This window comes from Epinephelus lanceolatus, chromosome 9 (assembly GCF_041903045.1).
Source record: "Epinephelus lanceolatus isolate andai-2023 chromosome 9, ASM4190304v1, whole genome shotgun sequence".
Classification (NCBI taxonomy): domain Eukaryota; kingdom Metazoa; phylum Chordata; class Actinopteri; order Perciformes; family Serranidae; genus Epinephelus; species Epinephelus lanceolatus.
The window spans coordinates 6,063,520-6,078,915 of NC_135742.1; the positions used below are offsets into that span (position 1 = coordinate 6,063,520).

Genomic DNA, 15,396 nt, shown 5'->3' on the forward strand with positions numbered 1-15,396 from the left:
TTTGGACGACATACTATACTATGACTGTTTTTTCATGATTTTGGACGACATACTATACTGTGACATTTTTCCATTATTTTGGACGACATACTATACTATGACTTTTTCCATGGTTTTGGACGACATACTTTCCTGTGACATTTTTTCATGGCTTTGGATGACATACTATAATTTGACATTTTTCCATTATTTTGGACGACATACTATACTATGACTTTTTTTTCATGGTTTTGGATTACATAGTATACTTTGACATTTTTCCATTATAATGGACGACATACTATACTATGACTTTTTTCATGGTTTTGGACGACATACTATACTTTGACATTTTTCCATTGTAATGGACGACATACTATACTATGTCATTTTTTCATGGTTTTGGATGACATGCTATACTATGACATTTTTTCATGGTTTTGGACGACATGCTATACTATGACTGTTTTTTCAAGATTTTGGACGACATACTATACTATGACTTTTTTTCATGGTTTTGGACGACATACTATACTATGACTTTTTTCATGGTTTTGGACGACATACTATACTATGACTTTTTTTCATGGTTTTGGACAACATACTATACTATGACTTTTTTTCATGTTTTTGAACAACATGCTATATTATGACTTTTTTCATGGTTTTGGACGACATACTATACTATGACTTTTTTTCATGGTTTTGGACGACATACTATACTATGACTTTTTTTTCATGGTTTTGGATTACATACTATACTTTGACATTTTTCCATTATAATGGACGACATACTATACTATGACTTTTTTCATGGTTTTGGACGACATACTATACTTTGACATTTTTCCATTGTAATGGACGACATACTATACTATGTCATTTTTCCATTATTTTGGACGACATGCTATACTATGACATTTTTCCATTATTTTGGACGACCTACTATACTATGACTTTTTTCATGATTTTGGATGACATACTAACAAAATCACAAAATAATGGAAAAAAGTCATAGTATAGCATGTCATCCAAAGTAATGGAAAAAAAGTCATAGTATAGCATGTCGTCCAAAATCTTGAAAAAAAGTCATAGTATAGTATGTCGTCCAAAATCTTGAAAAAAGTCATAGTATAGCATGTCGTCCACAATTTTGATAAAAAGTCATAGTATAGCATGTCGCCCAAACCAATGAAAAAAAGTCACAGTATAGTATGCTGTCCAATATCATGAATAAAAGTGATAGTATAGTATGTCGTCCAAAACAATGAAAAAAAGTCATAGTATAGCATGTCGTCCAATATAATGGAAAAAAAGTCATAGTACAGTATGCTGTCCAATATCATGAATAAAAGTGATAGTATAGTATGTCGTCCAAAACAATGAAAAAAAAGTCACAGTATAGCATGTCGTCCAAAACCATGAAAAAAAGGTCATAGTATAGCATGTCGTCCAAAACCATGAAAAAAAGTCATAGTATAGCATGTCGTCCAAAACCATGAAAAAAAGTCATAGTATAGCATGTCGTCCAATATGATGAAAAAAAAGTCATAGTATAGCATGTCATCCAAAACGATGAAAGAAAAGTCATAGTATAGTGTGTCGTCCAAAACCATGAAAAAAAAGTCATAGTATATAGCATGTCGTCCAAAACCATGAAAAGAAGTCATAGTATAGCATGCCGTCCAAAACCATGAAAAAAAGTCATAGTATAGTATGTTGTCAAAAACCATGAAAAAAAGTCATAGTATAGTATGTCGTCAAAAACCATGAAAAAAAGTCATAGTATAGCATGTCGTCAAAAACCATGAAAAAAAGTCATAGTATAGCATGTCGTCCAATATGATGAAAAAAAAGTCATAGTATAGTATGTCGTCCAATATGATGAAAAAAAGTCATAGTATAGTATGTCTTCCAAAACCATGAAAAAAAGTCATAGTATAGCATGTCGTCCAAAACCATGAAAAGAAGTCATAGTATAGCATGTCGTCCAAAACCATGAAAAAAAGTCATAGTATAGCATGTCGTCCAAAATCATGAAAAAAAGTCATGTCGTCTAAAACCATGAAGAAAACGTAATAGTATATTTAGCATGTTGTCAAAATTCATGAAAAATGCTTAAGAAAAAGTAATATAGAAGTCTTCGTACAGTTTGTCATTAAAAACGTAATAAAGTGTGTTATAACATATACTGTTACCAAATATACTTTAATGCCTTAAACATTTGACAAATGCACAGTCACTTGATTCTTTTAAAACATTCTTTTATTAACTTCCTCTTTAAACACTACTAATTCATTTAGAAACGGTTCCTCTATTCCATTTCAACAGTCCAAATACAAATAAACAAACACAGGGAGAAAGAAAAAGCAACACAATATGTACACAATAAACCACAACAGCACTCTGTGTTGAGGGAGGAGCAGTCAAGGCAAAGCACACATCAGTCATTCAACTTCATACTCTGAGCCAGTACCTTGAAAAATAAGTGTCTCATACAAACGTGTATAGAAAAATAATAGTTAAGCCAATATCAGAGGACTACTCAAGCAATGTTATGTACCTAGTACAAAATTAAATAACAATAAAATAATAGTAAATATTGGCATGAGGACATAATGTGACTACACAAATAGATTTATAAATAAAACAAACATGGAGGAAACTGTACTTTTTTATATCATATGAAAAATAAAAACATACAAAGGATATTATTCAGCATGTGTGGGGTTGTAACAGAAATCCTCAGTTCACATTTTGCAACCACATGAAATCCATTCACTTTTCACACTGAACCACCAGGGGGCAGAACAAGCACACTTATCGTCTACATCAGAGCAGGAACAAAAGGGCAAAGGATGAATAGTGGCCTTCAGCCCAGCTTATCTTCCCAGCAGCAGTGGGGCTATTTTAACACTGATTATCAGCAACAACAGGAAACACACTATCATCACACCTTTCATTTAAGCTCACTGCTAAAGGACTCAGTGTGCCTCAAATGAAGTGTTCCTTACATCATCCAACAGTGTGTCAAAGGGACACTTCAGTTATTTTTAAGTGGGGCTGTATGAGGTTCTTTACTGTAGACAGTATATGACATATAGTAGATGTCAGCCTGCACAGCAACAGTTTGGAGAAGCAGGCTGGAGTCCAACATGGAAGCAAAGCAATACACTGCTGTGGATGGGGGCCAGGGCCAAATTGTAGCCCCCCCCCAAAAAAAGTCCCACCCAAAACCAAAAGTCAGTATCAGTTTAAATGTATGCTATATTGAGAGTATTGCCACTGCTTCAACTTAATGTCAGACAGTGATTTCCAATGGGAAAATGTCGCCATTTTATCGCTTTCTTCAATGCCAGACTCCATTGACAAAAACAATAATTTTAGCACACTGAACACAGGAGCTGCTGGTTTACCTTAGATAGTTTGTGTTATTGTGTGACTTTAATGTTTAAAACGTTTAGTTTGGATTCACTAAAGTCACACAATAACACAAAATAACTAACTAATCGAGGCAGCGGTCAACCAGCAGTTCCTGTGTTCAGTGTGCTGAAATTACTGATTTTGTCTATGGAGTTTGGTGACTTTGATGAGAGCATCGATGGGGAACTCAAGCCAGTAAAATAATGGCTTTCCTCCTGGATTGGGCTGCCTGACGGAAAAATAATGCACTGAAAATACTCTCAATATAGCATACACATGAAGTGATATTGATTTAGATCTGTGGGACTTTTTTAAGTTGGCTAAAATTAGTTTTTTAGCTGACCCCATCCACAACACTGTTTCGCTTCCATGTTGGACTCCGGCCTGCTGCTCCAAACTGGGGGCGTGCAGACTGACATCTACTGTACGTTTTTTTACAGCCTATGGATAAGTACCCCATACCGTACCAAAAAACCCAAACAATCCCTTTAATCCCCAATTGCCATGTCCAAAAGACGCTAGCAAAAGGGGTTCACTGATGCTTCAGTTCATTCAAAGACTGAGGCCTCGAGTGTGTCAGAGATAAAGGAGGAAGAAGTGTTGCTTCCTGCTGAAGAAAACCACAAAACTTTATACAACACAAACAAAAAACCTCAGTTACATCTTTCAAATGCAGCCAGTGCATTTTTTTTCTTACACATCACAATAAACAAAACCGTCAGAAACATGACATGAAGAGATACTCAGGTATTTATACAAAAGGAAGGAGACGAAACAAAACTACAAATAATGGCTAGCTTAATGTTTAACAATAGTGTTGCGGGCAAGTTTTGAGTTCTCCGTACAAACGATGCTGGCTTATGGAACCAGAGCGAATAGTCGAGTTAGCCAACCAGCGGCTAACTTTGTAGCTTCAGTGGAAAAAACCGTGTTGAAAATTAGCAAGGGGGGGGGGGGGGGACAAACGACCCCAACGACTCCGTTTACGCTCACAAGAGGTTTATATCAGGGCGAAATGCTTCAGACGAGAAACCTCGGCACCCCTTGGCTTGTACTGTGAAGGTTTGTAGTGTTTCTCTTTCTAAAAAAAGACTACAAAGTCATACAAAGAGAGGAAAAAACAGCTGTCCTGAAATATACAGCACAAAGAGCGAGAGGGTAAGGAAAAGCAGAGCTTAATAGAAATCTGAAGCTGGGGGGAACACAAAAGATCCTCGCCAGCCAAATAGAGATTGTCGTTTCCCTTCCAACATGGGGATACTTTGTTTAGACAACAGCGGCGTCGACAGGGCCCGGCTCGCTCGTCAGGGGTTTGTCTTCATTCTGGTTTCTTCTGTTCAGAAGTTTAGACCCTGCTTAGCAGAGTGGATCTGTGGAGGAGAAAGAAACCGCTGTTAACATCACATGATGAGACTAAGTGGGAGAATTCGCAGCACATGAACCTCCACCACTGCAGCACAATCCTGTTAATACCTTATGTTCAATGATAGAAATTATTTTGATTTGTTTTTAAGGCTTTTTCAAATTGTAAGATTTTTTACACTGTGTTTTAAATTTTTTGTTTTAGTTTGGAGTTTTAAAGTTTTGTAAGCTGAAACCATTTCCCTCAGTGGGAACAAAGTCTTTATTTAATTTCACAGATAAGAAACAATAAATTGTGAAGACAATAAAGCCTCCACAAAAATAACATTTTTAGCCTATTGTGTGATTTAATCTGACTTCATATAAGTACAGGAACTCTCCGCTCGTTGCTAGGCTAATTTATACAATATCAAATGCTATAAGCTTGTGCTAATAACGTTAGCATGTTGTATTTATTTGGAAAATGTGTTTATTATAAGACAGTTGTTTTGTCAGTGAACCTTGCGATCTGTAATGGAGCTGAATTTTGTAACGTTACCTTTGTTAAATGTTGCTGTTGTCCCTAGTTTTATATGAGAGGAGGAAAAGTCAGCTAGCCGCTAGGCTAATTTATACAATGTAAAATGCCATAGGCTTGTGCTAAAAACATTAGCATGTTGTATTTGTGGAGAAAGTGTGTCCACATAGTTATAGTGAAGCCGATTTGTGTACTTGTGTTTGAAATTGTCTCTATTAAGACATGTTTAATGTGTGTTTAATGTGTGTTTTGAATCAACTAAACTTTACAGCACTTCACAGAAACCCCGCCACCGACTAGTGTTTTGGAGGTATAACTGCAGAGTGACACAAACACACCACCAGCACAAGTATAAATGTTCACAACGATGTAGGCCACGTGTTTAGGCTATGGCGTCAGGTCAGCCATGCACGTATAAATCCTGCTTAATGAAGAGGAACCAGGAATTTGATGTAACTTGTCAGCTTGGGGATCGCTGATAATTTTTAGATAGATTTTTTCCAGACTTAAAAAAAAAAAAGTGCTGCAAAGAAAAATATAGAAAATAAAAAATACATGTTTGACTTGTTTAGTTAACTCTTAACAATTAATCGATTAACAAAATGTTGTAAAAAGCAGCTTGAGATGTCGTCGTGCTGAAAACCTGTTGTTTACATGGGGTTTGAAACTCAAATTTCCTAAGTTGCCTTAAAAGTTCTGAAATTTTCCTAACTTTTTTTTACAGTGCACTTAATTGTACCCAGTATTACAAAAGTTGGATAAACACATAGAACTCCTCACTTTTTCCTCCTAAAAAACAGATTTCAGTCAAATTTAGTGGTAATTTTACAGTAACTGTGATTTCATAAAGCAGGATGTGAGTCGCAGCAACAGTTTGTCTTCAGCTGATTTCCAGAGTTGATCTGTGAGCCGACAGACAGTCTGTTGAACAGAGTCTCTGCGATCTGAGCAACACGTTCTGCTGACGCTGCTTGGCTAGAATGAAGTGACAGATCGTGTCGCAGTGGAGGCAAAGCTCAGGGGGACGTGGAGAGAGTTGGCAGGCGATCAGAAAACGTGACCACACACACACACACACACACACACACACACACACACACACACACACACACATTAGAGTGGATTCACTCCGGCTGGGCTGAACCCAACACTCACAAAGCTCTGAGTCCAAAACCTGCTCTCACCTCTGACCCCTGCCAGCAGATCTGATTCATACATGTGGGTGGTTGTTGGGTGTGTGGGGTCCGTTTTTGGCAGCCTGCAGCACGCCTGTCAGCTGTGACTCATGAGTTCACTGTTCATAAATAATGGCTTTATTTTTTACATGTCTCTCATGTTGTTATGTTTGGGTTTCCCCCCCTTCTTTGTAAAAACGACATCTTTCAAAAAGAGTCTGCGAGTAAGACTGTGGAGAAACTGGATTTAGATCATCTTTGAACGGTTACAGACAGCTTTGCTCATTTTCATTACTATTTTCTGAAATATTTCTAAAGCTGCATTAATTCATTTTTGACCATTAGGGGGAATAATCCTACAGTTGGCCGACAGACGCACAGTGCTGACATGTGAGCGCCTTGTTAGTCTCGCGTAGTCAGACCTGTCTCCACAGCACTGTGTCAGCTCTCCAGAAAGTCTGGAATCATTGATTATCTTTCTGTTACAGGGGGAAAAACACTCTGTTAAAAGAGGCTCTGGATTTTGTTTCTTTCAACCAATCACAATCTTCTTGGGCGGCACTAAGCCAGGACGCAGGTGGAACATTTGCACATGGGTTGGCGAACACTGTCGTTAAAATGGCACTAACATTTCTTTTTGTATCATTCTGATTCATTCTCTAAATTCTGAGGTTTTTGTGGGTCCGTGAACGCAGCGCAGGCTAGTAGTTTGAGGAGTCGCAGGGCGGATAATTCATCAGTCGAGCCAATCAGAGCTGATCAGGTCAGATCGATGGATAAGAGGAGCAGCTCTTAAGACCCAGCACAATGAACGGTTTAGTTTCACTCTCACTGCGCCTGGCAGCCTCTGCAACTCGACTCACTAACTGCTGAACGCATTAAATAGCAGTCCACTTCAGTACAGTTGTTTTCGCCTGAGTACACATGAACCGTACTTGAGGTCACCTTTTCAAGAGGACTTAGATACAGGCTGATGAACCACGCCCAGGTGCGGCACACAGTGTTCCCCCCAATCATACAAACTGGACTTTGTAGTGAAGTGTGTTCGGATACGCGCCTCCTCAGAGTATAGTTACATTTAGTGGAAGTGATGCACCCGACTGATTGATTCATGATTACTGAACGACCTGTTTTGTCACTGCGGCAAAAACTCAACATCCCAGATTCAGTTTGTGTCAATTAAACATCAGCGGGTGATGCTGAAGCACAAGGAAATATCCCTCTGTCAGCTCTCCGGGGCTTTCTTCAACCAGTTAGAGCCAACTGAACAAAGCTGATTCGCTCTCATCCATCTTCACAAACACACACGTCCAGAGTGCTGTGTGATAACGGGGGTACTGTGTGTGTGTGCGTGCGAGTAGGATGTAATTGTGTAAAAATGACTGATGTCCTCTGTGTGTGTGTATGCAAGTGATGGTGTGACAAAGAAGAATGATGAGCACCTGTGTGTGTGTGTGTTTAATGCATTTATTGAATAGCGTGCGGGTCAGCATCAGTGTGACCTACATCTCTCTGTGTCTGCCTGGTCAGCGCAGAGGCAGGAGGGGATGTGGGGTGACAGGCGTGATTGAAAGACTCCAAAGCCCCGAGGGGGAGTGAGTGTGTGTGTGTGTGTGTGTGTGTGTGTGTGTATGTGTGTGAAGAGGGAGACGGGGCGTTCATACACACCTCAGAGACTTCCATCTGTCCTTCTCCATGTTGTTCTCAGGACCTTCGCTCTCATAGGACGCCAGATACAACGCTGCCAAGAGGAAATCAAAGACACATCATTAGAATCATCAAAAACTGATTTTGAAAATTTGACATCTGCCCTGAAAAATGGATTCCTGGCATGAAAAAAAAAAACCTGCTCTGACTGGCTACCCCTGATTTCATTGACTTCTAGTCCAAGCTCAAGATATTCAGGACTCTGGCACACATTAGCAGTCTGTGTCAGTCCCTCCAGCATTTCACAGGCTGTATTTTGGGATTGTTGTGGACTATTTTGCTTGCTTTGTTTTTGCAATAAAATTTCAGGGCAAGTGAAAAATCACAAAATAAGTTGTGATGGCGATCGACTGTTTACTGACTGTCCCATCAGCTGTGTTTCTTCACTGACAGGTACAAAGACATTAGATTTTAACTTCACTGGAGCCTAAAAAACAGTTTAAAGTGTCCCTGAGGCTGCGTTAGTGTTTACTGAGCTTGTCCCTGTTGCTTCCTGTAGTTCGGCTGATTCACATATTCCAATTTAAAATCAGAAGTCATCACTTTCTTGCACGTTTTAAGCCTTAATCCAAATTCAAATCAACCTGCTTCCTCTGATTCTCTGTTCATGCACAAATGGTCTGACAGGAGCATGTTCTCTATCGCCTCACACTGATGATAGTGTTGGCTGTAGAAGAGTCGAGCGCTCACAGCTGATTGGTTCAGTTCGGTCGGTGCACTTCAATGTCAGGAGGATTTTACAGACCTCCCTGTCTCTCTCTGATAAGACAGTGATAAGAGCCGGAGCCAGTGACACACGACTTTGATGTGGATTAAAGGAGACCGAAACGATCAGCGCTGCTCCAGTGTGAGAGCTGATAACGACCCGCGTGTGTGGATTTGAGGTTTAGCAAGAAAATAGTGTGTTTTCTGTGGTCTGCTGTATGTATGTATATGATGTGTATTTTGCTGTTAATTATTGAGTTCCTGTATCATTCATTGATAAACGTACCATCTTCAGTGAACACTGGAGCCGTCAGCAGGTACTGCAGGATCTTGCGATCCTTCTCAAACGGACACTCCACTTTCTTCCAGGCCATGAACTCGCTCACTTGTTTGGCCAGCTCCCAGAATTTCTGGAATAAAACCCAGAACACACACCTCAGGTTAATATTCAGAAGGTAACAACATGTGCATGGCTCTAGCTGACTTGACTGTTACTCCTTCACGCCAAATAATGAGCCAGGTTTGTAACCTTGTAGGGCTCCACTGAAGCTGCCCGGTGACCTCACGTACTGTGGTTACAGTCAGCTGTCCTGACGTGTTAATGTGTTCAAATGTAGTGTAATAAAAGTCACAACAGGGCAGGACCAAAGCAGAGTTTCCCAGGATAGACTGAATCCTTAAAATAGTGCCTGATTCAGTGGAGCTGTGACCAAAGACCAGTGGAAACACTTAGAAGACTCTGGTCACTGGTCAGTGTGTTTGTTCCATGGAAACACAACTGAACTCTACACACTCCGGCCTCACTTCTCCATTCTCCAACACTCTTTTAGGGAAGTGGAAAGAAATGGCACCAAGTCCGTCGCCTTGTGTAGTAAACAGTGATGTCTAACACGTAATATTTGCTGGGAAACTCCCTCTGGGGAATTTAAAACTCTGCTCACCTCAAAGTTGATGTGTCCGCTCTGCAGCCTGTTGGCACACCCCTCGTTGAGGAAGTAGATGTCTTTTATGAGCAGGCTGAAGAAAGGGATGACAATCTGCGGGACAACAGAAAGAGAAAGGGATTTAATTTCACTGAGAAGATGCGAAGGGGGGGATTTCCACATGACACACAGGTGTGTGTGATCTCTATAAACATCAATTCAAAGGGAAAAGGATTACAATAGACAAAGAGGATCCTTTATAACGCTCGATATCATTCCCAGGGAAACACAGAGCCGCTTCTCTTCTGGTTATACACACATATTTAATCAAAGAAACAGGCCTGTAGCAGCCCGTACAAATACGACCTTTAATAACCTAAAAAAAATACCAAAGATGAAGTAAGACTGGAGCAGAGAGGACGAATTTCCCTTTAAAGACGCCTAAATAATTCATCACCATCCTCGTACATTGATTCAGGTCACTGCACGTCTGAGCGCTAACATAGATGCTGATGTAGAGCAAGGTGGGGAGGAAGCTCCAAACTCCATTTGAATAACGGTCAATTTTACACTGATGGGATTTTTTTTTTCCTTCTGTGGCGCTGAATCAACACACAGGAAATCAAATTGGCCAGCTGGTTAAATCTGACATTTATCAGTTGCTATGGCTGATAAACAAACAGCGTTTTTGTTCCTGAGTGTGGAGAGATTGCTGCAATCTGGCACGCTGACCTATAAAAAACTCAGTCTGTCACCTCTTTCCTGGCAGTCCCAACACGCCCCCACCCAACATTATCAAACATTCATGATGGTGGAGCTTTTACAAGTTGGGATACCACAGGGAGAACAGCAGACTGAACAAATTCATCACATGCACATTTTTGTTGCGTTGTGTGTGTTATAAGTTGGCCAGGGTCGCTCTGATTGTGTCAGAAGTTGCACTTGAATAAACCGCACACATCCTTTCCTCGTTAGTTCTCATGACTCCCTCTCATGTGTTTTTCTTTAACTCTGTTCTTGGCTGACTCGTATTGTGAGCTTGTTTGTGTGGAGCTGTGCCTCAACACCACCCTTGAAACAAAATTTGGGTGCAGCTGACAACTGGTTAACTCGATGTCAGTGAAGTCAGAGAGTCTGCACACAGTGTGCTCTGAGGGGTCTGCAGGGGCTGGATGTTGTTTACTGAAACACGCTTGTGCGCCTGATCTGAAGATTGTTGTCATGGCTTCGCACACGTCTGTGCGCACATGTTCTGTTTTCAGAGAAAAAAAGCAGAGCAGAGAGGAAGTCGTTGTCACAGCTGGACACACAGGAGGTGTTGAGGACCTGGAGCCAGAGGGGTGCCAGGTCTGGATCTGTGGCACAAATTACACCCACTATAAAGGATGTGTCTGTTATAGAGCTGCGGCAATTAGTCAATTAATCAATTCGCTAATGGTAAGACAATTAATCGGCAACGATTTTCATGACTGATCAATCATTTCAGTCATTTTCCAAACAAAAATGTCAAAACATTTCCAGGTTCCAGCCTCTGAAATGTGAGAATTTTCTGCTTTTCTTTGTCATTTATGAGAAATAAATGAAGAATCTTTGAGTTTGGGGCTGTTGGTTGGACAAAAGAAGCAATTTGAAGAGTTTATTTGCAACTAGAATGAGCGGCTCAAGGTCGTACGCCTCCGCGAACCAGTCGAGTTGCAGTTATACATCCATGTCTGCAACAACATGGATGCTTCACACACATCTTCCCCCGGCAGCACAGACAATCTACACAGTGTCACCAGTCCAGTATCTGATCGACTGTCTCCCCTTCTGTTCCTCACTTACGACGTTCAAGTGAAGTTGACCTTTGAACTTCTCAATATATAATGTTATCACTTCATTGTATAAGACATCTCTGTGAAATTGTATCATAACTAGAGTATTAATTATTGAGTTCTAGCCCAAAAACATATTTTGTGAGGTCACAGTGCCCTCTGATCTTCAACCACTAAATTTGAGTCAGTCAATCGTTGAGTCCAGGTGGACGTTTGTGCCAAATTCCCTCGAGACATTATTGAGATATTGCTTTCATGAGAATGAGATGGAGGCAATGAGAAGAGAATGAGAATGAGACAAGTACTTCAGCAATCGATAAGGTGATCAACAGAAAATTTATCAGCAGCAACTTTGAATGATAGTTTAAGGAATCGAGCAAAAACACCCGGATTTTAAACTGTTGGTTAAACAAAATGTCTCCTGGGGCTCTGGTGATGAGAATCGTTAAAAAATGATTTAATAAAGTTCAGGCTTCATCTGAAAAAATTAGCTGCAACCATAATTCTAAGCAATCGTATTTTTTATTCCTGAGGTTTCATTGGCTCCTGGTCCTAGTTTTAGTCTTGTTGCTTGATCAGAATCTTTCCTGCCTGTTCTCATAGTTTTTTATGTTGCCTTCTGTACATTACTTTGTCACACAAGTTGGCTTAATTATTATTGAACTATTGTACAAGTGGATCCCGGAATGCTTTAATGTGTTAACACAGCATCAATCTGCTGCCTTATGGCCTCTCTGCACGTCCAGAGCAGACGCAGAGTCACAGTGTGTCAGTCAAACCCAGAACTCCTCCACACAGTTTACAGTGCTTTGATTAAAACAGGCCACAGAGGCACATCATGTTTCATGTTGTGTAACTGGGTGTAATTTGGAATCTTTTCCACATTCTTCTCTGTTAAACGTCTTTGTGAGCTGTTGTTGCAAAGCCAGACGTGATAAACGCTTTCACATCAGTAGTTTGGCATTTTAAGAATGAGAGCAACAACCTCCGGAGCATTTAAATCTTTGTGTCCTCAAAGCAAAGAACAAATCCACAGCAAAACAGGATGAGAGGAGCATAAACGCCGGCTCTGTTGATCCTCTAACAAAGTCAACAGCACAGTGGACGTCTACAGCAGATCATAAACAACCCCTCCCTTAAATGAGAGGTCACGAGGGCAAGAGCATACCAGACTTCTTGGGAACTTTCCGTTTCACGACCCCGACCTCTTGCCTGGGTATGTTTGCATTTCTGAGCTCCAAAAAAACATCCCTCACATACCTCAGGGAGCCAGACCCTTATTGACAGTACACTCTGTCTCCGCAAAAAACACACTTATTCAACAAATAATGCATGAGGAGGGACTAACCACGTACGTCTGGCAGCCCACGAGCTCTGCGCTGGTTCAAATTCGGTCAGAGCGGGCAACTCAAGACGCAGCAGAGAACACTGTGTGATCTTGCAGGCGCCCATGTGTTCTCTTTCCTCCCTTGTTGAGAACACAACATGTTTGATGAGGAGGAAACCAAGACCCTCCTCATATCTTGACCCACTTAGAACGCGCCCTCCCGTGTCCCCTCTGAGCCACACTGTTATGCAACCTCTGTCCCGCGTCCAAGTCCACTACAGTGGCTGCTGATGCCGTAAACACGATGGGAACGCAGCTCCCAGATGACAACAAGGCACAACGAGGGACAGCGCTGCGGTTTCTTTTGCTGCTGCAGTGCATGAGGATAAAATCAGCGCGATAGCCATCTCAAACTTTTTACATAACTAATGAGTGCGTGGTGCTTATTCTGAAACTGAAAGGTCACTGTTGATTGCTCCAGCAGCTGTCAAGTGCTCTTTAGCAAGACATGAAACCCTGATTACTCACTGTACTGTTGAAATGTAAACCAAAGTCTGCAGCGCACATGTTCAAACTTATGCAGTTTATATAAACAGTGGCTACTGGACACGTCACAAAAGAAATGTTTGTCGACTTTTTGGCGAGTCTCACTCCATTAGCCGCCACTGACTTGACTGAACTCAGACTTTATCCAGAACTTGACCTGATTTCCCAGTAGCACTGGTGGTGATGGTTTAGCAAGAATGTCAACCTTTATTTAAATGTCAGCTTTGAATTTAATCTGCGCTCCTCACGTCTGCCCAGCACAGGACATTCAGATGGGAGGTGAACTACGGGTGTTGAGGTGAGGGATGTCTAGAGAACTGAAACTTTGGTACCAAGTCGATGCCAAATACTTAAAAGTCACAGTAGCCCCTTTTACACTGCCTTCTCAGGACAGGAATTTTGCACCGTTATCCACCTCGTCTGACCTCACGTTTCCAGGCGGTTAAAGACGCAACAGGTGAACGGCCCACAAAATCGGTTTGTTTTTTACTGTGGTATAGAAATAGGTATTGAGAATAATGGAATACCTCTTGTATTGGTATCGACTACTATATTTCTGGCCTCATTGCATACCTAGTTGAGATTATATTCTAATGCTCAAAATTCAGAAAACATCGTCTATAAATATACACTACCAAATGTGGTCCGACAGCTCAGTAATAAAAGCATCACATTGTAAAGTGTGTGTCGATGTGTGTTGAGGCGTCACCTTCTCTCTGCTGCTGTTGGCGGTGATCGACCTCTGTGTGGCTCCTCTCAGCGCCGTTCTGTAGTTGTAGAAATTGCTGGAAGGATCCATCTGGTGCTACGGAGAGAAAAAGAACAGTGTCAGTTTGGGTGCAGGCTAACGTTTGATGAAAAACACAGATCAAGAGAACAGCTGAGAGAGGATCTGAGAGGCAGACGAGTTGTCGATTTAACATATTTAGTTGTGTTTAACCCACTGAAAGTACCGGCTCCTGTTGTGATGAGTCAGACAATCTTGGTTTGCAGGAAAGAAAAGCTGATTTTCTACAGTAAATGAACCAATAATAACAAAAAACAACACAAAGTCATGACGTTTGTCCCTTCCTGCATCCTGTACACAACATTATAACTCAGCCCCTCTGTGTTGTGACACACACCTGTCCAAGTTATGGAGGAATCAGGAGACAGATGATGCAGTCTGTGACCTCGAACAAACCAAGGAGCACATTAACTCCACGCCGACATCACAGCAAATTAACGCTCCGTGGGACAGCGAGCTCACCTCAAATAAGGCTCACAGGGACAAACCGGGAGGGTAAAGAGAAATCATCAAAAGAGTAAAGAGGTGAGGAGGTGTGTGATTGACAGAGAGAGACGCAGATGAACTCCGGGGAGACATGAAGGGAACCTATAGAAGCGGGTCTTTGAAAGCTTTCAGATCCCACAGACGCTCCCAGCCCGACTCTTCTCCACCTCAGATCTCCTCTTTCAAAGGGCCGACTGATGGCCTGTTGGGCTCAGACAGCATCTTCCCTGCAGAGTGTGGGGTTTCCTCAGGTACCGTACATCTATATATGCAGAGCGTGGTGGGAGGACAGGGGATATCTTTTGCTTTTATGCACTTTTTTTGCACTACTTTTCAAATAAAAACTATTCCTGACAAAAGCTGAGAGGACGTCTCTGAGTGGTTTGGATATTGGTTTGTGAAATTACATATGGAAGAAAGAGGAATCATATAAAACTGAAGTTGTGTTTGGTTGGGCTGAAACTAAACTTGCTTGCTGTACGTGTAAACCCAACTAAGACAAACGGGAAAACACACAATTTTGGTGTCTGAATAAAAAACAACAACGAGAAAACGCAAGTTAAACACCCTCAGATTTTGGTTTATGTCCATCTATGTAAGATCTGAGTGAGTCACAGTCAAATCTCAGCTCTCCCACTCAGATCC

At 41.1% G+C, this 15,396-nt stretch overlaps 1 protein-coding gene across 3 annotated transcripts in view; it reads right to left on the reverse strand.

Annotated features, from left to right (window-relative positions):
- Nucleotides 1-4,345: 4,345 nt before the first annotated feature.
- The window catches only part of rasgef1ba (RasGEF domain family, member 1Ba), a 192,769-nt gene continuing 181,718 nt past the window's right edge, over nt 4,346-15,396 (reverse strand). For all 3 annotated transcript variants that reach the window (XM_078170462.1, XM_078170463.1, XM_033619279.2), the window contains 5 exons: nt 14,188-14,283; nt 9,810-9,905; nt 9,155-9,278; nt 8,125-8,197; nt 4,346-4,772 (listed from right to left, as the gene is read on the reverse strand). In XM_078170462.1, coding sequence (XP_078026588.1) covers nt 4,748-4,772; nt 8,125-8,197; nt 9,155-9,278; nt 9,810-9,905; nt 14,188-14,283 — 414 coding nt within the window. In that variant the 3' untranslated portion in view covers nt 4,346-4,747. The remainder of the gene's footprint in view (nt 4,773-8,124; nt 8,198-9,154; nt 9,279-9,809; nt 9,906-14,187; nt 14,284-15,396) is intronic.